This window comes from Argopecten irradians, chromosome 8, assembly GCF_041381155.1.
Source record: "Argopecten irradians isolate NY chromosome 8, Ai_NY, whole genome shotgun sequence".
Classification (NCBI taxonomy): Eukaryota; Metazoa; Mollusca; class Bivalvia; order Pectinida; family Pectinidae; genus Argopecten; species Argopecten irradians.
Genome location: NC_091141.1, coordinates 22,439,583 through 22,465,024, shown reverse-complemented (window position 1 = coordinate 22,465,024; position 25,442 = coordinate 22,439,583). Strand labels below are relative to the sequence as shown.

The 25,442-nt window shown below is 36.1% G+C and overlaps 2 protein-coding genes across 3 annotated transcripts; one reads left to right on the top strand and one right to left on the bottom strand.

Annotated features, from left to right (window-relative positions):
• Positions 1-6,070: 6,070 nt before the first annotated feature.
• Positions 6,071-12,003, bottom strand: LOC138329690 (uncharacterized). 2 transcript variants are annotated; one of them, XM_069276942.1, is made up of 2 exons: positions 11,900-12,003; positions 6,071-9,764 (listed from the first exon to the last, which is right to left on the bottom strand). In XM_069276942.1, the coding sequence occupies exon 2, from the start codon at positions 9,741-9,743 to the stop codon at positions 7,710-7,712; it is 2,034 nt and encodes a 677-aa protein (XP_069133043.1). In that variant the 5' UTR covers positions 9,744-9,764; positions 11,900-12,003; the 3' UTR covers positions 6,071-7,709. The 2 variants fall into 2 exon arrangements, with proteins under 2 accessions (XP_069133043.1, XP_069133042.1); XM_069276941.1 differs by having other exon boundaries at positions 11,853-11,989.
• An 80-nt stretch (positions 12,004-12,083) lies between these two features.
• Positions 12,084-25,394, top strand: LOC138329692 (microfibrillar-associated protein 1-like). Its single transcript, XM_069276943.1, has 11 exons — positions 12,084-12,349; positions 15,216-15,267; positions 15,984-16,157; positions 16,637-16,775; positions 19,344-19,403; positions 19,858-19,982; positions 20,489-20,597; positions 21,291-21,448; positions 22,281-22,440; positions 22,862-22,951; positions 23,612-25,394. Exons 1-11 carry the CDS (start codon positions 12,283-12,285, stop codon positions 23,786-23,788), a joined length of 1,311 nt encoding a protein of 436 aa, XP_069133044.1. The 5' UTR covers positions 12,084-12,282; the 3' UTR covers positions 23,789-25,394.
• Positions 25,395-25,442: the final 48 nt, after the last annotated feature.

Sequence of the window (25,442 nt, the reverse complement as noted above, 5' to 3'; positions counted from 1 at the left end):
CTTATTAATTTCAATTTTATACACGGTCACTCTCTCACATTAGATTAAATATTGTTTCCGTGCTTTGAGTGCCATTTCATTTTTTTCTTAAAAAATGCTTCTTCTTTGTAATCTTTCTAAACCCATAAAAAGGAATGTTAAGTATCCCAAAGCAACGTTAGCAAAAGTGACGGGCGTATACGGGCCAACACAGCGTTGACAAAATAAACTAAAAGCAAAGAAAAATTTGACAAAAAAGAATTTTACAACACTTGAAAATCGACAGCTTTTGTGTTTGCTGACAACGTTTTTGTGAGAAACTACTGTCAAAACTATTTTGCTTTAGTGTATATTGACAAGGCATATATGGACCATATGTGACTTATATAAATGAAAAATAAATGTTTGAACTTTCCTTAAATGAATCAAAGCATTTCTTATTACGTCTGGATATTTATTAATCTAACCTTAGTTAGGAGATGTTCCATTTTGGTTACTCAAACCTGCTGAAACACAGGGTTGGACGGAGCATGCTTCAAAGCTCGCTATTTATAAATATATGCACTACTGACAAGTCAACAATCATGAAAATAAAACTGAAGACATTTATTTGTGGAATATTAATAGAAAAATCTGGATTCAAACACTCGGTATAAATTTAAGCATCTATCATAAGAATAAGATAAATGGCGAGAAAAGGTTTGATAGTTCGCTTGATATCTGTAGATGTAGATATAACTGTACATATTACAATTACAATGTATGCCTTTACCTCTATCTGGGAGTCTAAAATATCACAGGTAAGGTATTTTTTAACATTTCAAATCTTATTATTGATTTTCATAGAATATACAGTACATTTACATTGGATGTACAATGTATCTTACTTACCTAGCTGTCTAGCTACACTCGTAAAAATGACAATACAACCACAATAATACCGATTTCATACCTTCTTGAAAGATGATAATACTTTTTTTTAAATAAATGTCTATTTCTGTAATGCTTCAAGACTACATTATATTGATACATATATTTTAAAACAGTTCTTACCGTCATCTTCACATAGTTTGTAATATATCTCACCCATACTGAAACACAAGTCGATACTTTGTATCACCTGATAGAGTGAGCCAGGGGAAATCCTAATACACCACCTGACTTACTCAGTCATGTGTATCACGACGTAATTCATCCGAATTACAAAATGATGATACAGTCTAAGGTTTACGATCCTTTAAATCGTTCGATAACAATTTCGAACAAACACCTGGCATCAAGGTCCTGGAAATGTACTGCAAATTTTCCGAATTAACATGGCTGGCTACTTACCTATATGGTCCGTATAAAGGCAAACTTTTCCGAATTAACATGGCTGGCTACTTACCTATATGGTCCGTATCCCCACAAAGGCAAACTTTATACAAAATATGTAGTTAAATACGTGTACTAAATTATAGAACATTAGTTGAAAAGTGTTTCCACTTTATCAAGAGTGCTATTTTATCTAAAATCATAAATTGAGATTGATATAATAATTGACTTTAAAGTAGATGTTTTAGGTAGAGAATTAACAAACAACAGCGATGAAAGATATGTAAATCATGCCACTATCGATACTGATCTCAACAATTGCTGTTTTATAATTAAATTTCACAAAGATTCACGTAGTTTCTTCCTTTTAGATTTCTGTTGTAATGTAAAACTCTTTAGAGGTTGACAAAAATATATATGTACCTCGAAATACAAGAAAAAGAAATTATCATATAAATGAAAAATGTTCTGAGGTAATTTGATAGATTAAACTATTCTTATCCTGATGATTTTCAATTAAGGTTAATAACAACACTAATTTGTCTGTCCCTATGCCAACCAGCTTTGACTAATTTTCTTGATAATCGGTTATGCTAGGTTTACACTATGTTCCCGGCAATCACGGTAGCCCCGTTTGCCCGAAACGTGGTGCGCCATGGAGTTTTGGCTATTTTTGTCTCTGTATTCAAGTTGAGCTAGGTCTTGTGAAGTTTTGCCACGGTCTTTTACGGATTACGTCATGGACCGTGGATATACGGGAAAGTGCTGTTCCGGGAGGTTAAAGGTACACTACGGCTTTAGCACGGTCTATCAAGAATACCACTACGTTCTCACTAGGCCTGTTACGATCTGATGAGGTCTGCCACGTTTTACACGTTTTGATCAAGCTACGATACGTTTTTCACGGTCCGCCAAGGCTTACTAGGGATGAAAGTCTGATACCGGGATTTTTTTTGAAGCAAATGAAACAATATTTATTGCCGAAAATGTCATTTCAAACACATTTTAATTACAATTTATATTTGGTATGAATATATAATTATTATAGCCAAGTGTTTTTACGCCATTTTTTCTGTAATGGTTAATCACTTAATCTGTCTTTTGCAATAATAGCTTTTGTATAATTTGATGGTTTTAATGTGTTTGATAATGACTATTTCTATTTAATAATACAAATAATCCATGAAGTAGCAAATATGTACCAGGCCAGGCAATGATACTTCATCAGATATTGGTTGCAACGTAAGACCGTAGTAAGACGTAACACGCCGTATCACGTCGGGCTTTCAATCGCTACAAGCCGTGATGTGCCTTGACAGAACGTATCGAAACGGTTATCATCCACCTTGGCTTGCCGTCAAAACCTTGACAAACCTTGACAAAACGGCACAAAACGTGCAGCCAATCTGCATCAACCGTGATAAAACGTGGAAAAAACGCAACAGAACGTCACAAAACTTGAAATCACCGTTAGATTCCTGAAAACGTGCTTGCTGCCCGTTCCACCACGGACCGTCTGGAAGTTTTGTTACGGCCTCGCACGCATTGTTACGTTTTGTTACGTCAATCCCGTTTTATGACGTCCTGTGGCGTTTACCATCTGTACCGTGACTGCCGTGGCAAATTTTTTGACAGTTTAAAAATCTGGCACGGCATCCACGGTAATCACGACCGCTCACGTTTGTCTATCACGTCCTTCTGCGTTGTCTCAAGTTGTCTCGCGGTCACCACGTTTTGTCCACGGTGCTGCCGTGGCCGCCGGGAATATAGTGTAAACCTAGCATAACTGCCCAGATTCCAAAATGACTTTTGACCTGGGTTCGAGGGGTCGAAGATTTGAATGTCTTTTTATGGGGTTATCCTCATATCCTTTAAAACTCGAGGGATCATTGTGGTGTAGCTCGAAGTTTTGTGGTAGATACATGATTCCAGTAATATTGAAAACATATTGTTTATATCTGTGGTTCCAAAGCAACAAAGGAAGCATATACTGTGTTTCTACCCATTGATCATTTCAAACCGTAAAGCCGATATTTGTTTTTCAAAATTTCACGGCACACGTATTATACAATTATTATCATGTATTAATTAAGACCAACTGCAAAATATTAATTAGTTGGAATTCCTCTATCTTTCCGAAACAAAATATAAATTTCTTAAAAATAATTATAACAAAAGAAAAAAATATATCGATGGCCTAAGATGAAGTTACAACACCTAACAAATGCAATATTTCTTGCATAATCTATGTGAACAAAGAAGATTCATTTCGCTGAATTGCCGTCTGGCGTAGGAATGATAATGAACTAAAGCGCGGTAATTATAAAACGACAGTGGGAAACATAATACGAATACGAATATGAAAATTAAATTAGATGGTTAGATTAATTAACTACGTATAGTATTGAAGGTAAGAAAATAGCTTTTGCGACTCTGCAAAAAAATCAATCTCGTTTTACAAATAAAAAATATAATTAAAAGCTGTTTCGAAAAGGTAGAGTGTCTTTAAGTCATATTCGACTACAAATATAAACCGACTAGTAGGTTATCAATATAGTTGTCCGGGTTAGATAGAAAGATTCCTATATTTATTGTCTTCTATGTCTGTTCATTGAATAGTCAAGTCATAAATACTTCATAACTTTCTAAACTTATAACTTATTTATACATCGATGTAAATGAAACATCATATCATATACTTTCATCTATAAGATATAAAGATATGAAATTTATTTCTCCCTTTTTAAAAACCTATCCACCCGTTTATTTTCCCATTACTGGACCGATGCGGAAGTTTCACAAGCTTACAGCAGTTCTCACGACTCAGTGCCCTTTCGGGTTGTCTGCTTCAGTCTAAAGCAATTTCAGAATCTATAAAAACTTGAAATAGGTTAAAATATTGTAATTGGTCCTGTAAACGCTGTTATTATCGATATAAACACAGTTTTGTGAGTCATTTGATACTTTATTTGTACGACGTGTGTAGGTTATGCAATTATATATATAAAGTACGTGAATAAATTGAAATACAATAGACCTTCTCGAAAAGAAACCTTCTTAAAACCGAACCATTCCTGAAACCGAAAATGCTATAAAGGAATTCTAGTGTAGCGAGCCACATTCCAGTTCAAAGTTCAAAGGAAACGTCTCGACACGATACAGCGGAAATACCAGTGTTAGATGCATGTAAAATGAAAATAGGAAAATTTGAGGGAGTTTTATAAATGTATCACATAGACGCTGATGAGGAAATAAAGTTTTTGATATTTGGAATGTATTTCTAAACATTGATATTGTTGAGTATTTCGATATTGCCTATGGATTCATTACTGTTATCTATTAAAAATTGACATTGATATGCGATATGACACTGCTATACAACATTGACTTCAAAGATAATTATTAATTGTCATAGAAATATTAACAGTTAAGTGTTAATGAGATAAATTCGATTTATGCCAAGGTCCCTTTACAGTCATTTGTCACTTTAAGATAGTGACCAACTAGAAAAGAAAAAGAAATAAAAAAAAAGATATTGCAATGAAGGATTTTAAGATTTTCCCATTCTCGATATTCCAGGGGTTCCGATCACTTACGATCTCGACACCCCTGGACTATATCATAGTAAAACTGGAGGCAACAGAATAGAATAGGTAATTTAGTCATTTGATGTTGATAGTGACCAGCTAGAAAAGAAAAAAATGATATTGGAGAGAAGGATTTTAGATTTTACCGGTTTTTTAAATAAAGTTTCTTATATTTTTCGATATTTCGATAAAACGGATGAAGACAGCTGACACAATTTTGATTACTTAAAGGTTATATCATCCTCGATATTCCCGTGGTTACTATCATTGTCTTCAAATCCACTCCTGGGATATGTCATAGCTAAACTGACTGTGTTCGGTTTGGTTCTTTGGCGTATAGAAAAAGAATCAAATAACAGTACACTGTGGTTGACTGTGTGGCTGTTAAGTTGGACGCCGCTCTCTCTGTAATTTTCAAATAAAGTCTCTGCAGGCCTGTGATTGATCAGTAATTTTCTCCTAAACTGCCTTTCAATCTGATAGCCCAGGGGTGAATTTAAGGACAGTGCAAGTAATACCTTGAGTATGGAGGATGAAGCTATTCTTGCATAGGGAATACATATACAGCCATGTGATGTCATTATTTTTAATACGAGAACAATATCAACCCCTCACCTCACCTGTCTATCCTTTGTAGTGCTTTTCGCAGTCTTCTATTTTACCTGTATCAAACCGGTAAGTTAACACTTGTCAAAGTAATGTTTAAAAAAATTGTTAGAAACTTTTATTACTTACAAGACACATACCAGCATAAAATTTCCTTCCCTATAATTTTGTTTTCTTGTTCTCACTAGATGGTGTTTGAAATATCCGATGAGTTCAATAACTTTAAAATAAAAATAAAAATAATAATAATAATAAAAACACATATACTTTCGAGCAAGAAAAAAAAATTCGCGATTAATTGTTCATGCACGGTTGACAGTAAGAAACTTTGATCGCAAACTAAACGTATTCGAGAAAGTTATTTTGAGACTTTTCCTACGAAATCATCACACCGTTATCTCAGTCAATCAGAAGAGACGTTGCAAACGGCGACGCCATTTTTAAGCCAAAGAAAATGCTCGCTACAAGCAAAATTGAATTATTTTATTGAGTTATTTTACGATAATGTGAAATACTGTAAAATTCAATATCATAAAATGAAATTAAAAGGAAAGTGAAAATGAAAAGAAAACAAAACATTGGCAAACTATATACTCATATATTAATACAAAAATTAATTCAAGATATTCACTTTCAATAAATAAGATAAAATGTTTTTAAGTACTAAGTTTACAAAATATATATTTCATCAACCTGGTGTAAATGTTCATCAATCTTGAGTGGATGCAACGTAACTAGCTTATCAAGAATTTTTTATCCATTCAGGTCTATTTTAAAATACGTTGTGCTTCCATTCAAATATTTTATTCAACATATTGGTTTAGCAAATCGAAGAAATTAAAAATTTCTCATCAAAGAATCTTCTTAGTCATTACGCAATTATCAGAAAAATATCGATTGCAACATTCCTCATTATGAACATTTAATGAAATGGCAAACATTTGGATAAATGGACATTTTTCATCCCAATTTTCTGTAAATCACTTTATTTTCGCGAGATACAAAAATTGCGCGTACTTTCAAGAGAGAGAGAGAGTTCGGACGTGAAATAAAATGCTTCGTGAGTAATTGCATAAACCATGACATGATTAGTCATTTAACGCGATTTTGTGTATACGCGAATATGTTGACAATATCGAAAACGAAATATGACCATACGCGAAAATGAAGTGTTTTACAGTGGATCTGTATGATCATGTTGTTTTATCATCCCTCCTACCCATCTAGCCCTATGGGTATATTTTCCCCATTATCAATATTAGCAGTGGATCTTGGAGAAATGGTGTATGATCATTTTATTTTATCACCCCTCTTATCCATTTGGCCCTATGGGTCTATTTTCCCGATTATCAATATTAGCTCTGATGCTTTCCTCGCACTAATTTGGCGTCCCCTTCCACTACCCTTCAAATATCAATCGTTAGACTTGAGCCCTTTTCTTCGCCCTTTACACGCAAACTGTTAGATAGTCTCTTCTCTGCCCTTCCATCTATCATTCATTTCACTCACTGGGCCCTATTCCCTAAACCAACCCACACCGATCACTAAATGAAAACCCTTCCCCAGCATTTCAACACCAATCACCAGATGCAATCCCTTGGCGGCGCCCTTTCGCACCATTTCCACACCTCACCCACATCACCAGATGTAACTCCCTTCCCCACACCAATCACCAGATGCAATCCCTTGGCGGGGCCCTTTCCCACCATTCCAACACCCCACCCCCATCACCAGATGTAACACCCTTCCCGACCTTTCCCACACAAATCACCAGATGCAACCCCTTGGCGGGGCACTTTCCCACCATTCCCACACCCCATCCCCATCACCAGATGTAACCCCCTTCCCGACCTTTCTCACACCAATCACCAGATGTAACCCCTTGGCGGGGCACTTTCCCACCATTCCCACACCCCATCCCCATCACTAGATGTAACCCCCTTCCCGACCTTTCTCACACCAATCACCAGATGCAACCCCTTGGCGGGGCCCTTTCCCACCATTCCCACACCCCATCCCCATCACTAGACGTAACCCCTTTCCCACCTTTCCCACACCAATCACCAGATGCTAACTGCTCCTTTACATCTCCCTCAACAATCGCCAGCATAACTGAACCCCTTCTTTCCCGATGCAGTTATCAGATTTGACATCATAAATCCTTCTACAACACTACCAACACATGCCCATATCTGCCTCCAGTTGTACAAACTGAGATTAATTTTAAGTCGTTCGCTCCATCCATTCTGCTAAAGGATTCATATCACGTTTCATATCTCTCACGCAAAGAGATTTGCGGTTTTCCCTCAGTGCCTTCTTTGTCCTACCGATCAATTCGTAACAGATCCCTAGCATATTGTGGACTACCCAGTACTGATCACCTCCCTGTTTATCGTCATACTTCAAGGTCCGGAGGTCAAGCAAAGCTGTGTCACGTTGCTTGGTATCTCCAAGTTCGTGATAGCAAAGGAAATACAGAAACACGGCGTATGGGAGCGGGGGTATAGTCAGACGAGACTCGAACGGAATATCCGCGATTTGTTCAAACTGGGATGGGTAGAAGTAGGAACAATGCCGTAACATGGATAGTGGTGTTGCAAATGCTTCCTGGAATTTCTGGAGCAAGGTGTAACCGCGACCACAGTACAGACGTTCATATCTCTCTAGATATCCCAAAGTTAAATCACCAAAGATTATAAGTGGTGAGGTCCGGTGCTTGTATATATCAAACGATTTCGCGTAGTTGCCAGTCTTGTAATGGTATGTCCCCAGTGTTAGTAGTCCAGAAGGCGACACTGAGGCATGGGGTGAAAGCAAATTCTTGCATTTTCTTAAAGATTTGTATTTCTCTTTATTTCCTACGGAAGACGTATATTCATCAAATCCGTGCATTGCCGCTACTGAAAATCCTTTTGCTGAAACATCGAAGGCAAAGAATTCATCAATGTTGGTCTTTGTCTGGGATAGAAGTGTCAGTGACAACGGAAGTGTAGCAAGGGTACCATTAAGTCGACGTGTCTCAGTAAACAACGTCATGTCACGTTGCATCTCTAGATTCGAGGACGGCAGCCGCACCATTTCCCATGATCCACTCATCACACTGTCGATACGCTCCCCTAGAGATGGTTGAATAAATGTTCCCACTGAAAGACATCCCCATTTCATATCATGGAGATCAATGAGAAAACTAAGTAGTTTTCGTTGATGAACACCGTGGAATTTGCCAAGAAACATATTGTTGTTGCTGATAAAGTAATTGGGGCAATATCCAGCCTTTACCCAGGTTATCAAAATGTTTAAACACCACATGAAGCAGATGAATGTGTTTTTCTCTTGCCATAACGAATTCGGTGTATTTTCCACAGCATAGAATACCGCAGTTTTCATTATATACGATGACAGGATGTCTGTATCTCCTCCTAATAAGTTTTTCAATATTGGAGATATCTGCTTGAGAAGGTACTTGAGAAGACCGTACACTAAAAACTGTACATGACTAAGAGAATGAACGAGCCTCCTTTCAGCTGTTGCGAACGAAATCCGCCATTGTAGAAATGTGTCTGTGGACGTTTTATCGCCCACAGGGACTAGATAACACCCACCACGAACTATCGCGTCCCTCAAAGTTTTATCTGGCCATCCATGGAGGCGTGGTCTAATCACCCACTCATTTGCTTCTTTTGGCCAAACGGGACATTTGAATGAATATACATAATCCATGTCATATGAGTTTTCATCCATTACGTGAAAGACATTTGCTGCTGGTCCATGTGCTTCAAAGTTAAACTTTGATTCACGACTCATCATATCCGTAAATGCCAATCGAAATGCATCACTTGATACGAAATATTTATCTCCTACAGGTACTACAGCGTTGTCCATTTGACATGGCCATCCTTGTTCCCGAGAAACAAGTTCTAATGATACATAACACGGCCTGCTGTCAGCATGCCTCATAAATAAAACGGATTTATTGTCTAGGTTAGGTATCAAGCCATTCTCCTGATCCGGACACATTACAACAACACGATTGTAAATAAACATCATGTCGATGTCTGAGCCCTCCATGCTGAATCCTTCACTCCTACTTCCCGAGTAAAATGTATCACCAGGCTGTCGTTTATCTGCATTCATTACCAACTCCAGCATAATTACACCTTTTCTCTTTATAGCTACCATTTCCTCACTACCTATCCACCTGTTCAGGACGTTATAAAGTATCCAGGATCTCTGGTACTCCTCGCCCTGGTTACTCATCTTTGTTTTATGTCACTGACCCTGAAAATAAGTAAAATATACATTGTAACAGCAGTAAATTTCACCTGGATATACTCTATTAAACTTATTTCGCGATAAATTTCGTGACTTTTATGCCTGATGACATTTTTCAGTGGGATTTGTTTTAGCAGTTTAAACTTTATAGTTATTCTCTTCTTGTGCTCTAGATATTTTGACGCAAATTTATATTCACGATTACTACTTCCTCGCCATTGTCGATTCTCCAGGAATTACTTTCACTATCTATAAATACCAATCTATCTACCATACATAAACTTTACATGTTTATTGTTTCCAATAAATTTTCATAAAAATCGTGAGGAAGCATCCTCATTCTCCATGGGTTACTTTCGATGTCGTAAATCCACCCCTGGACTATCTCGTAAAACTTAAGACATTTCAGGGGAAAAAACAGAGCAATCACAGGCCTTCAGAGATTTCCTTCACTGTACATGAAAATAATTGAATAACGGTATACTGTCTGTGCTGTTTAGAAGTAGGCCGTCACTCTCCATGTATTCCTCAAATGAAATCTGAATGGTCATTATTTTTCTCCTAAACTGCCTTCAATTTTACTATGAGATAGTGAATATGTAAGTACATCCTCGATACTCCAGGGCTTCCGATCACTTACGATCTCTACACCCCTGGACTATCTCATAGTGAAATTGAAGGCAGCTCAGCGGAAAACATTTGACCAATCACAGGCTAGCAAAGACTTCTTTGAAGACTGCAGAGAGAGCGACGCCTAACATCAAAGCCACACAGTCAACCACAGTGTACCGTTATACGGCTCTTTTGATGTACATCAAATGACTAAATTACCTGTTCTATTCTGTTGCCTCCAGTTTTACTATGAGATAGTCCAGGGGTGTAGAGATCGTAAGTGATTGGAAGCCCTGGAGTATCGAGGATGATGTAAGTAAGGTTCACATTTGATGGTTTCTGAAAATGGCGTTCATTAATTTACTTCTATTAATTAAAGTGTATGATGATTTGTAGTGGTGAATATGTAAGTATGCTCTGCGAGACTACTGCGTAAAAGGTTCACGGAACATGCAGCAAACGATGTATATCTGTTGGAGCAATGTTTCACAAGTAGGAACTATGGAAAGGTCTATTCCATCAACTTACACAATCCAGCCTTAGTCGGTCTAAGAAAGAAGAAGAGATGGTAATTGACCAGTAACAACCCAACCACCATCAACTTTAGGTAACGGTAGAAGAGTAAAAGATGAGAGGGCACTTGTTTTGGGGGTAAGAGTATGACAGAAGAGCACCAACAGCATGCAGAGCAGGCAGGCTGTGGACGAGACGACACACCGACGCGCCATCTCAAGAATGTTTCGAGTCCGAGGTTGAAACATTCAATAACGACTGTGCTTTGTTTAGTGACTTATCAGCATCAAACCCACAACAACATGGATGACAAGTGGTTAATCTTAACTATATTTTGAGAAATTCCAAAACGGAACATGTCGTACATCTGCCTTTTCGCACAAGCAACATTTTTTTTTATCTTAAAGCATTGTTATCTAAAATCAAGGATTTTAAAACATCTTAACATAGTAAGAAAACGTTACAAAAACAGAACAATAGTTAAACTATGTGGCTGTTAATTTTGTTTTAGTTCCCCCCCCCATAAAATACTAGTATCATTTGCAAGAAAGGGCTATCTGGTTTTACAGAAAACATACATGTATGATAATTAAAATGTATAGTCTGTTACATGTTTCTTGGTTTTGCCACGAGTTCCGAGGAGTTTTATTATGATAAGATTGTCACACTTAATGTACAGTCGGATTTGGATGCAGTGGAGAGAAAAAAATCTCTAGGGCCGTTTTCGAATATACGGTTTGAGTGGTTGGACTTAGTTGTTCGTTTATTAATTAAAGACGGACCTGATGATTTTATATTGTTTTCAGACGAGCCTTGACTTTAGACTTGATATAATGGCTTAAACCAATGGTCGAACCGGTTGTTCCGAATAAACGAAAACGGCCTAGTTTAATCAGAAGTGTACCAGCTACTGACGGTACAATGTCTATATTATCGACATGCAAAAGTGTCAAGACATACGGCACCTACCGACTGTCACCGAGGATGTATAAGTGATCTACGACTTTGATTATCACCTTTTGGATGAAGTTCCATATCATACTATGACCTTTCAAGTGTTCAATGTCATGTGCGTATGTGCCATGATCCGAATCCGATCGTTCGAGCTACAGAAAGGAACGCCTACAATTAGTACGAAACTAACGCTATATATATATACGACTTTAGAAACGTCTTTCAGACGCTTGCATTGCACGTTTAATAACAGTACAGTTAAACAAGAAAGTCGACGTAGATTCCATGGCTGAGTGTGATTGTGTCTGAAGAACTTTTGTGCTATAAACGAAGATAGGGTCCTATCCCTCGTTAATAGCTTGTTCAATAACACTCTGTTCGTTTCAGAGTGTACATCTTATATCTCTTGCTTAGGGTAATCGGAAGGAATCGATCGGAAGCCAAGATGTCGGCCCCAAGCAATGCGCCGATCCAGTCGACGGCGGGTGCTATCCCGATGAAAAATGAGAAGGGTGAGCATGCATGTTGCTGGATAGAACGAATAATCATACCCTGCCTCCACTCCGTTCCCGGCACGACCATCTGTCAGAAATCTTCCGTCCGTCGCTCAGAGCTACGTCATCTCAGCTAGTTGCTGGACTTCTTAAAATTATTCACACAATGTCATCAGTTATGGCATAATTTCATAATACCATTAGTCTGAGATTACTATTGACGCTATTGACTGTTGACTTGAACTTAATATAAAAACACCACGTTACAAGCTAATGCTAGGTTTACACTATGTTCCCCGCAGCCACGGCAGCCCCGTTTTAGGTCACCGTGGACAAAACATGTTTAGCGCGAGACAACGTGAGACAATGCAGGAGGACGTGATAGACAAACATGAGCGACCGTGATTACTATGGATGCCGTGCCATAGTTTTTAAGCTGTCAAAAGATTTGCCACAGCAGTCACGGTACAAATGGTGAAAGTAACATGACTTAATAAAACGGGATTGACGCAACAAAACGTAACAGTGCGTACAAAGCCGTAACAGAACTTGCAGATGTTCCATGGTGGAACGGGCAGCAATCATGTTCTCACAGTGCTTTTAAGTTTTGTAACATTCTGTTACGTTTTTCTGTTGATATAGATTGGCTGCACATTTTGTCCCGTTTTGTTCATTTTTTCAGGTTTGTCATGGCAAGCCAAGGCCGATGGTAGAATTTGATAATTCTTGGAATTATTTGTATGAATGAATAGAAACAGTCATTATCAAACACATTTTAACCATCAAATTATACCAAAGTTCTCATTACAAAAAAAACCAGATTGAGTGAGAACAATTACAGAAAAATTTGATTTGCGTAGAAACACTTGGCCATATTAAACTTTTGACATCCTAATAAGTGACAATTTTACTGCAATTCTCCATCTTGATGTTAGTTTCGAGCATTCAAATATGAACAACACCGTTGTGAACTACCCATATCAATCACCAGAATCAAAATGGCCCCTATAGGCACTTAAATGATAATTCTGTGCATTACAAGTTGTAATAGTATGGATCAGAAAAAGTAGTTGTAGGCCCAACAGAAAATAATTCAAATAAAAAAATATCTGACAACATGTTGGGGGTTGTTTTTCCTACAATGACAAAAAGTGGAAAATTGCCTGAAACAATGGTAGCTTAAGTCTAGGACAGATGGAAGAATAGTACTTTGTTTCGTATATATCGATGTCTGGGGTACATATATGTAATTATTTCAATAATCTCATGGAAGAAGTCTAGAGCATGAGTAGGAAGGCATTGACAATTCTGTTGGGGAATTCTCTAATAGTAACTGTTGAGCAGTTGCATAGCTGCTGCTTCCTGTGTTACTTACTTACTAGCTGTTATACAATATATTAGCAAATACAGTTTAGATTTCTTTTAACACATTTTGTAATTAAAATGTGTTTTTAATTAAATTTTCAGCAATAAATACTGTTTCATTTCTGATTATTTCATTTCAACTTTTTATACTCTGGGCTCCAAAGAAGTCTGGGCATACACCTGCTCCAAAGAAGTCTGGTATCAGATCTAGACTTTCATCCCTAGTAAGAGCTTAAGCAAGATCAAAACGTGCAAAACATAGCAATGTACCTAATCACAAAATGGCCCCTATAGGCACTTAAATGATAATTCTGTGCATTACAAGTTGTAATAGTATGGATCAGAAAAAGTAGTTGTAGGCCCAACAGAAAATAATTAAAATAAAAAAATATCTGACATCATGTTGGGGGTTGTTTTTCCTACAATGACAAAAAGTGGAATATATCGATGTCTGGGGTACATATATGTAATTATTTCAATAATCTCATGGAAGAAGTCTAGAGCATGAGTAGGAAGGCATTGACAATTCTGTTGGGGAATTCTCTAATAGTAACTGTTGAGCAGTTGCATAGCTGCTGCTTCCTGTGTTACTTACTTACTAGCTGTTATACAATATATTAGCAAATACAGTTTAGATTTCTTTTAACACATTTTGTAATTAAAATGTGTTTTAAATTAAATTTTCAGCAATAAATACTGTTTCATTTCTGATTATTTCATTTCAACTTTTTATACTCTGGGCTCCAAAGAAGTCTGGGCATACACCTGCTCCAAAGAAGTCTGGTATCAGAGCTAGACTTTCATCCCTAGTAAGAGCTTAAGCAAGATCAAAACGTGACATAGAATCTACCAGCGTATGTCCATAATTTTTCAATTCAATTTAATTAGATAAACAATTCATGTATTATCTTCAATATCGGCCAAAATACATGCATATTATGTATACTTGACAGGACTATCTAAATTAGATTTCTGATGTCGCTGAATCAATATTAATGTTACAAACAGAAGTTTTTTCATCTGAGACTAGTCAATGCTTATTAACTCTAAGATGTTAAAGGCCCATTACCTTTCCGGAGCAAAATATAAAGGTTTCTTAAGAAAACATTAATAACACCAGAAAATGCATACTGATGATCTAAAATAAGGTTACGACACCAAACATATGCAAGATTGCCTGCGTAATATATGAAAATAGCGAGAGTCAATTCGCTGTTTTGCCGTCTGGCACAGTGATAGTCAACTACCGCGCGGTATTTAGGACGACGACGGGAAACATAATACGACCCGCGTTATGAAAATAAACATTTTATTTATTTTAATCAAATCGTTCAGAAGGTGATGATAAATGTAGTTTTAACGGTAAGTTAATAATTTTTAGGACTCTACAAAATTATCGATCTTGTTTTACATTCCCATTTTAAAAATTAAAAGCCGTTTCGGAAAGGTAGTGGGAATTTATGATAATATAATAATTAATGCAGTGCTAAGTTTAAAGTGTCATTCTTTTCTTTTACAGGTGATCTTACTATGCAGAAAGTGAAAGTTAGTCGCTATGTAACTGGTAAAAGGTTAGTGATGGTTGAGAGGCTAGTGGTTGGGCAATCACTATATATGCATCCATGGTAATAATGTTATATGGTATTGTAATAATTTTCATGAACTGACTTGCCATCTATTACCGTAATATCAAACCCAAATGTATATGAGTTTCCATATACACTTGCTCACTGAATAAAAACAAATAATAAATACATTTTTTTTTGTCCAGGATATTTCAATGCTTCAATCAGACACAGTCAGACCTGAATCAGATCTAAAATCTTGATTGGTTGTGGTGGGTCTCTGGCCCCTGAGTTCATGAAGTCATGTACAGCATCCATTAAAATATGGTAGAGATTAGTTTTATAAATTTGACGATCAAATAAACAAACACCACTGTGTTCTTATTCTATGAAAAAATAAACCATGGGATTTATTTACGTTATTTCATTTTGATTTTGTAACATTATATAAGAAGTCATTATTATATAGAAAAGTTGCATAATTATTTTTGACACACAGTCTATAAAGAACTATCTAAGGGACAGAGGAAATATGGTATTTTAATAATAGTCTGGTGATCTTTATACACAGGTTGAATTGTATTGAAATTGGTCATTTGGGACCCTAGAAAGTGGTCTTATTGAGCAGGTAATCTTAGAACATGGGTGATTATTAAGGCAGTTTTTAATGAGTATTTCATGTTTATTGCACTGTATAGTTATCAATGTTTGTCTTATTTTAGACCTGACTACGCCCCAGACAGCAGCAGTGAGGAAAGTGAAGATGAGTTTGTACCAGTAAAAACTGAACAGGAAGTTCCAGTAAGTGTGGAAAAGGATGAAGGAGCAGAGACTGTGTATGATCGCCGTCTTCAACGATTGCAGGGCCGTGATATTGAAAAAGATGATGACGACAGGTCTGTAATAAACTGACAGTGTGTGGTTACAATGTACAATGTATTCAAAGTACCCGGTATGTATTTTGGTTATGTGCCACAATTTCACCAAAACCTATCATCACCTGGATGTGAATAGCTGTATAAAATTATTGTTTGGTTACTTGGACTTTTAACTCATTTACCCCTGAAGACACAATTGAACTCTTCTAAAACTTAAGTTGGAACAGTTTACTATAGAATTTCAGGGGTGAATCCATATGAATGAAGTACAATGTAATTTCTCAACTTTCTGCCAATGGCCTTATAGCATAGATAAAGTATATGATATAATAATATACAAAAAACATTTTTAAATAGACAAGAAATATATTAAAAATCATTTTTTTGAAAGGAAAACAATATAAACAATATAAATCTTTTATTTAGTTTATTGTTGCTGATGCAATTTTAATCAACTAAATGTTACTGATGACTAATTAATTAATTCTTTACTACAGGGTAGCAAGACATCGACGAGAAGTTGAGGAACCGGAACTCATACAGGATGGATCAGACTCGGAGGCAGAAGGAAGGAAAAGAAGGGGCGAGGAAGAGGAGGAGAGCAGTGAAGAAGAGGAAGAAGAGTTAGATGAAGAGGTAAGCAGATTACATAATATCATCTTGTTAGACTTAGCAGTTCAGAGTTATCTTGATTGAAATGATGGTACATATGTATATAAATTTGATGTGCGATGGGGGTCTCTAAAATTATCCCACCTTTTCAACAAGATAACACCGGAAGAACTCTAATGATTTTATTAAAAGACCAATATTGGTTTATGGTCTGAGGCAATTTTGTATTTCTAGGGAATTTTGAGAGTAAATGACCAGTGGTTGTGTCCAAGAACAGGATCTTTATCGATGCCTTATTAAGTTGATACTTAAAATAAATACATGTATCACAAGTCCGGCAGCCCCTAGCTACTAAACTGTTAATACATGTATCACAAGTCAGGCAGCCCCTAGCTACTAAACTGTAAATACATGTATCACAAGTCAGGCAGCCCCTAGCTACTAAACTGTAAATACATGTATCACAAGTCAGGCAGCCCCTAGCTACTAAACTGTAAATACATGTATCACAAGTCAGGCAGCCCCTAGCTACTAAACTGTTAATACATGTATCACAAGTCAGGCAGCCCCTAGCTACTAAACTGTAAATACATGTATCACAAGTCAGGCAGCCCCTAGCTACTAAACTGTTAATACATGTATCACAAGTCAGGCAGCCCCTAGCTACTAAACTGTAATACATGTATCACAAGTTAGGCAGCCCCTAGCTACTAAACTAATGTAATACATGTCACAAGTCAGGCAGCCCCTAGCTACTAAACTGTTAATACATGTATCACAAGTCAGGCAGCCCCTAGCTACTAAACTGTTAATACATGTATCACAAGTCAGGCAGCCCCTAGCTACTAAACTGTTAATACATGTATCACAAGTCAGGCAGCCCCTAGCTACTAAACTGTTAATACATGTATCACAAGTCAGGCAGCCCCTAGCTACTAAACTGTTAATACATGTATCACAAGTCAGGCAGCCCTAGCTACTAACTGTTAATACATGTATCACAAGTCAGGCAGCCCCTAGTACTAAACTGTATAATACATGTATCACAGTCAGGCAGCCCCTAGCTACTAACTGTTAATACATGTATCACTCAGTCAGGCAGCCCCTAGCTACTAAACTGTTAATACATGTATCACTAGTCAGGCAGCCCCTAGCTACTAAACTGTAAATACATGTATCACAAGTCAGGCAGCCCCTAGTTACTAAACTGTTAATACATGTATCACAAGTCAGGCAGCCCCTAGCTACTAAACTGTAAATACATGTATCACAAGTCAGGCAGCCCCTAGCTACTAAACTGTTAATACATGTATCACAAGTCAGGCAGCCCCTAGCTACTAAACTGTAAATACATGTATCACAAGTCAGGCAGCCCCTAGTTACTAAACTGTTAATACATGTATCACAAGTCAGGCAGCCCCTAGCTACTAAACTGTTAATACATGTATCACAAGTCAGGCAGCCCCTAGTTACTAAACTGTTAATACATGTATCACAAGTAAGGCAGCCCCTAGCTACTAAACTGTTAATACATGTATCACAAGTCAGGCAGCCCCTAGCTACTAAACTGTAAATACATGTATCACAAGTCAGGCAGCCCCTAGCTACTAAACTGTTAATACATGTATCACAAGTCAGGCAGCCCCTAGCTACTAAACTGTAAATACATGTATCACAAGTCAGGCAGCCCCTAGCTACTAAACTGTAAATACATGTATCACAAGTCAGGCAGCCCCTAGCTACTAAACTGTAAATACATGTATCACAAGTCAGGCAGCCCCTAGCTACTAAACTGTAAATACATGTATCACAAGTCAGGCAGCCCCTAGCTACTAAACTGTTAATACATGTATCACAAGTCAGGCAGCCCCTAGCTACTAAACTGTAAATACATGTATCACAAGTCAGGCAGCCCCTAGCTACTAAACTGTAAATACATGTATCACAAGTCAGGCAGCCCCTAGCTACTAAACTGTAAATACATGTATCACAAGTCAGGCAGCCCCTAGCTACTAAACTGTTAATACATGTATCACAAGTCAGGCAGCCCCTAGCTACTAAACTGTAAATACATGTATCACAAGTCAGGCAGCCCCTAGCTACTAAACTGTAAATACTAAACTGTAAATACATGTATCACAAGTCAGGCAGCCCCTAGCTACTAAACTGTAAATACATGTATCACAAGTCAGGCAGCCCCTAGCTACTAAACTGTTAATAGAACTCTGCCACAAAGAAGACTAAACATGTCATCCATTCTCTTAGGATGAAGAAAATTTTAATTCATCTGCACATTTGCATTCAAATTTTCTGTTTGCAATTAATATCATGTAATTTGTGAAGCCATATTTCCCTATGAATTTCAAATTTCAGATTTGGCACTTGTTAGATTGACAAGCTATTGATCATGCATATATTTGGTTTTTGATGGTCGAGATATAACCAAGAACAGTGAAAGATTTTGTTAACTTCACTTTAATTCTGGTTTCGGAGTTATTGTATTGAATACTTTATCTGAAATATCTGATGATATCTTTAAGAGCTTATTTCTGTCCAAAAGAAATCAACTCTTTATGGTTTTTTTTTCTTTAGGAAATAGAAAGAAGACGATTACTTTTGAGACAGAGGGCACTACAGCGACAAGAAGAGGAAGTAAGTATTTCTTTCATGACATGATTTTGTTTTTAATGTTGATCTTATGTAGGAAGAGTTGTCTCCCTTTCATATATTGCGTTTGAGAAGAAGCCCAATAATAATTGAATTACAGCTGAACTTCTTTTAAGTAATCAGTTACAACAATGTTCAGTATGATTTGAAATCATTTGAAATATGTATTATTAAAACACACAAATTTTCTCTATCTTACTATGCAGTTAGGTTAAAGAGGAAATTAAAAAACTTGTAGACCTCATACCATGTTGGTGATGGTGAATATGTGCCATATCGTAGAATTACACAACTGGAAAATGTTTGCTATTACCACATATTAGATCAGATGTTTCCTATAAGACGTTTACATATATTTGCTACAGCTTTTTGATTTTAAGTATTTGACGTAAGTATTTCTTACTACCATTGTTAAATTGACATCTGATTTGATTGACAGGAGGTGATGGATGTTGAGGAGGAGAAAATGGATGGAGAGAGTGAAGAAGAATCCTCAGAGGAAGAAGACTGCACAGACTCTGAGGAGGAGACCGGACCCAGACTGAAACCTGTGTTTATCTTTAAGTAGGTCAAAGTTCAAAATAAAATGAAATCGAATATCATTTTAATTTAGGCAAAAATTCCATTTTTTCATCAATTTGTTTTCATCATAAAGGAAGCTAGTTTTCATTAAACAGGTCAACATCTAAATGGTGATTTTACTCAAATTTGAACAAACAACAAAGCTCTTCTTTTGACTTGCACCAAAACCTTCACCTAGCCATTTTGGCCCATTGTGCCTTTTGAAATTCTTAAAATCTAGCATTATTTTCCTCAAATAAAAGTCAATGTCAGTCATTACTGATAACAGTATTTCAACAATTGTACCAAAAATCTTAACCTGGTCATTTCCAACGCTCATGTTAACAAAAGGATGATTCCATAAACCTTTCTCTTTTCAAGTACCAAGTCTATTTAAATGTATGTGATTTTTAAAGTTTAGATGAAAATACCAGTTAAATCAAATTTTAGTAACAAATCCAATCTTGATTTTAAGACTGTTGCATTGATATTTTACATGGCTTTTACAGAAAAGACCGTATCACTACATTAGAAAAGGAAAAGGAGGAAGCCAAGAAAAAAGATTTGGAGTCAGAAGCAAAACGTCTGGCTGAAGAAAGGCGTAAACAGGCTCTCAAGGTAAAGATTACAGAATTTGAAATTCAAGTGCATTTTATTACCTACCGAATTCACTATATTAAACAGAAATTCACTATACAACTTTGATTTTTTTCTTCTATTAATAAAAAATTAATAAAAATATTATACAGTAAAACCCTTCCATAACGAATTCCATAAGACCATGAAAAATAACTTGTTATAACCGAAAATCGCTATAGATTTTCATATTCTGAAATTATACATTTAAAGTCAAGGTTTATTTCAACCCAAACATCAAGAAGAAATAAAAAATCAAAAGACTTTCTCACGTTACTAATAATTTGTTAATTAATTATTATTTTTTTTTTTTTTTTCAAATACGGTAAACAATTTTCATCTTTTAACATCTTCTATTTTTAAAACAACCAGGAATTTTGACCTGCTTTTTAACATACAGCCTTGGAAAGTTATAAGCTAATATTGACTAGACAGGACCACTAAATTATTTCATATCTAACGATGATTTGTTTATGCAAATTTGTTTTAGATTACTAAAGGAAATATTAATAAAGAGGACCAAAACGGGGGAATTTGTTTTTAGTTCTTAATAACCAAATATTTGTATCAAGCAGATTCGTCATAAGAAAGATTTACTGTAATGTAGATTCTTGTATGCTTGGGTAATGGAAGGGTTTTAGGGTGCCATAACTGTAAATACCCTTTCTTTCCTAGATGATAGCTGATGACAATCGACGCGAGATGGAAGAGGAGAAAGGACGAATGGATGCATGTGATGCTCTTGACTCAGGTGATGACGACGAGGAACAGTATGAGGCTTGGAAAGTGAGAGAGCTACGGAGACTGAAAAGAGACAAAGAGGAGCGAGAAGCGTAAGTTTCCGAATTTTGAACTTACACACTGTTAAAGGTATTGGACTGGTTTACATTAGGATTTAGAGGAGCATCTACTAGCAGGAATATTATTGAGGTCAAAACAATGAAATAAAAAGTTATGTACATACAAAGAAAAAAGTTGGAAATCTGTGACCTAAATATAAATATGATAAGTTTGATGATGAATAAAAACATAGTGGATTAACCAACATCAAAAGATTAGCTGGCTGGTGTTATAATCCATGCCAAATGTCTGCTACATACAAAATGAGATATAGTTTTAAAAAAAAGTGGAGATCAGTCGAGACTGTTTTGTATTTGTAAGAAATGTTTATAAACCTACTAAAACTCAAAATTTCAGGACCAGCTTTGTAGAAGATTATGTATACTTTGTTTTGGTACACTTGTAGGAATCACAACAAACAATTTTGAAGAAAGTTTGATTATGAATAAAAACATAGGGGATTAACCAACATCAAAAGATTAGCTGGCTGGTGTTATAATCCATGCCAAATGTCTGCTACATACAAAATGAGATATAGTTTTAAAATAAAGTGGAGATCAGTCGAGACTGTTTTGTATTTGTAAGAAATGTTTATAAACCTACTAAAACTCAAAATTTCAGGACCAACTTTGTAGAAGATTATGTATACTTTGTTTTGGTACACTTGTAGGAATCACAACAAACAATTTTGAAGAAATATATCTTATTTTGAGTCAAAGGTACATCAATGACATCATTACAAGAACAGAGAATAAAATCACCCCCCAAAAAAGAATACATGATGTGATTTAATCTGAGAAGATTTTTTTTTTTTTCTATTTGTAGTGCTGAGAAAGAGAAACTAGAGGTTGAGCGACTGCGAAATATGACAGAGGAAGAACGTCGTGCAGAAATCAAACAGAATGGCAAGATTGTTACAAATAAAGCTCCTAAGGGCAAATACAAGTACTTACAGAAATATTATCACCGAGGTGCCTTCTTCTTGGTAAGTTATACTAGGAAAACTAGTAGTGTTATTTTTATTATCAGAGGTCTACTGGATCTCTGAAAGATAATTATATTAGTTTAACCCTCTATCAGCAACACAAAACTCAATAAACTGTTTCTGAAGAATATTTTTGGAAATTTCTTCCAAAAAAGTTTAAAACAAGTCTGACATATCTCTGTTTCTTTTCCTCTTCAAGTTGGTATTACTCTATCCCTGTTTCACAAATTTAACTCCTTCACCCCTGAAATTCCATAATGGACTGGTCTAGTCTTTGATTTAGAAGAGCCTACATGTATCTTCAGGGGTGAATGTGTTAAAGATTTCTGTACAAAACTTGTTATCTACCATGGATCCAAACACAGTATTGTATTTAATGAATAAATCTGGAGACATTAACACTGTTTGAATATTTTACCAGGAAAATGATGATGACGTGTACAAGAGAGATTTCTCAGCGCCAACCTTAGAAGACCACTTTGACAAAACAATCCTCCCCAAAGTCATGCAGGTTTGTATCCCGAGATCTAGAACGTCTGTAAAATGCATCTTATAGTTGTTTATATTGTGTAAATATACACTAGATTAGCCTTAATAACATCAGTGATCTTGATTATGTCTATCATTACGTCTATAGTAGAAATGACAAAAGAACAAGCTCAATAAATTGATTTAATTCATTTATAAAGAGTAGTTGTTTGTCATTGTTATAGCAATGAGATGTAGATAATTCTTTTTTTCAAACCAGTATACCTATAATGTTTTGGTAGGTGGAGTAATGAATCTTATTCTTGATATACAATTGTATATTAAGTATTTGAAATCACAATCATTTTTTATATATTAAAAGATCTATCTAAAAAATATGCCTATTTAATAAAGGGAGGTAAAATGGATTCATTGCACTTGGGATTAAACTGTTATGTTATGTAAGTCATGTTTTTGAAGTGAGGGAAATTTAGTTGAATGGGATTCGTTGGATTTTTTTTTTCATATTTGAAATTAAATGTACAATGTATTACAGCAAATATTATAATAAATGTAGAGAAAAAATACGTTTGACACTTTTTCTGGTACATGTACTTTGGAAATTATTATGAATAATTGTTCTCAATTGTATACCGGTAAATGCTTTGGCAGATTATAGAAGAAACCCACTTGGTCTTTTCAGGTCAAGAACTTCGGACGGTCAGGTAGAACGAAATACACCCATCTTGTTGACCAGGATACGACCCAGTTTGACTCACCGTGGATGACCGATACCGCACAGAATCTCAAATTCCAGGCAGGCAAAGGAGGCGGCATGAAACAGGTGTTTGATAGGCCATCAAACAAGAAAAGGAAATGAATCTGTATAGGAATGAATCTAATATTCTTACACCAAACCAAAACGGAAATGTTGCAACAAGGACAAATGAATATTTGTACAAAGCAATGTTTTCATAGTCTTTGACGATCATGATTAGTAGCAATATGTCTTGAGATCTGTTCAATGCAACACGTAGGATTATCGCATGATTCAGAATATTTTTTTAAAGAAAAAAATAACAAATCTAGCTAAATGGTGTATTGAAGTACAGACATCCTCGATACTCCAGGGGTTCCGATCACTTACGATCTCTACACCCCTGGACTATCTCATCGTAAAACTGGAGGCAACAGAACAGAACAGGTAATTTAGTCCTTTGATGTACATCAAAAGAGCCGTATAACGGTACACTGTGGTTGACTATGTGGCTTTGAAGTTGGGAGTCGCTCTCTCTGTAGTCTTCAAAGGAAATCTTTGCTGGTCTGTGATTGGTCAAATATTTTCAGCTGAGCTGCCTTCAATTTCACTATGAGATAGTCCAGGGGTGTAGAGATCGTAAGTGATCGGAACCCCTGGAGTATAGAGGATGAAGTACAGACAGACATAACATCATGTGATTGTTGTCTGTGACAGATGATCTTTGCTGAAATAACATATTTACCAAATTGCAAGCATTAGGATTAAAAGTTAAGTATACTTCATTTATATGACTTCTTTAGTACCATGTCTATAATTTTCACTGTTGAATATCAAATTATTGATTCTAAATGCATTCAACCTTGACTTGTATTCAATGCTTCACTTCATACTACCTCAATGTAGTAAGAGCAAAGCATGTCCCTGATGCATTATTTGTGATATGTTGTGATCATTATGAGATCATTATTAGATGTGTACAAGCATGTCATGTCTGCTTATTCTGAATTGAGATTGCACAAAGTATGAGTTTCTACTATAATAGCTGCAGTGATTTCAGCTTAACAAATCTATTTAGGCAGCAGTGGACTTAATTGGACTATAACACATCTTGCATATTCTCTTTACGATTCATCGGTTTTTGCCCTTAACTTTCATGTTGTAATCCACAACATGACAATGATAAAGTATGGTAATTTCTCTGTGAATCTGATCACCAATTTTTGTGTCCCCTGTCCCCACCCCTTCTCTCGCCTGTCCCCACCCCCTTCTCTCGCCTCGCCCCACCCCACACTACATTACCGATATACACCATACAAACACTTTATGTCTCTCACAAGACTCACATCCTGTCTTATCTCATTCCATCACATCATGTTAAATCATTCCCTCCCCCCAGTTTCAAATAGAGGCAGGGCGATTACGTCTAACACAGGTAATTTGTTATAGAGAGGCATCTACAACCTCTATCTAGTAAGGGAAAAGTTAGCTAGTTAAAGGGTCAGATAAGATTGCTTCAGTTTTAAAAGAGGGAAATATCTTGTACAATATGCCCTAATTTTGATTGTGTAATTGTATGTGTGGACAAGAGTATGTGTGAGAGTAGATGTGTAAATGTATGTGTGTGTGTATATATGTGTGAGAGTAGATGTTTAACATGTGTGTATATATGTGTGAGAAACTATTGGTATATCTATGAAATTGTAAAATAAAAATTTACAAAATATGATGATGCTTGTTGTGCATTTTGAGTAGCTCAAACACTTACACTTTATTA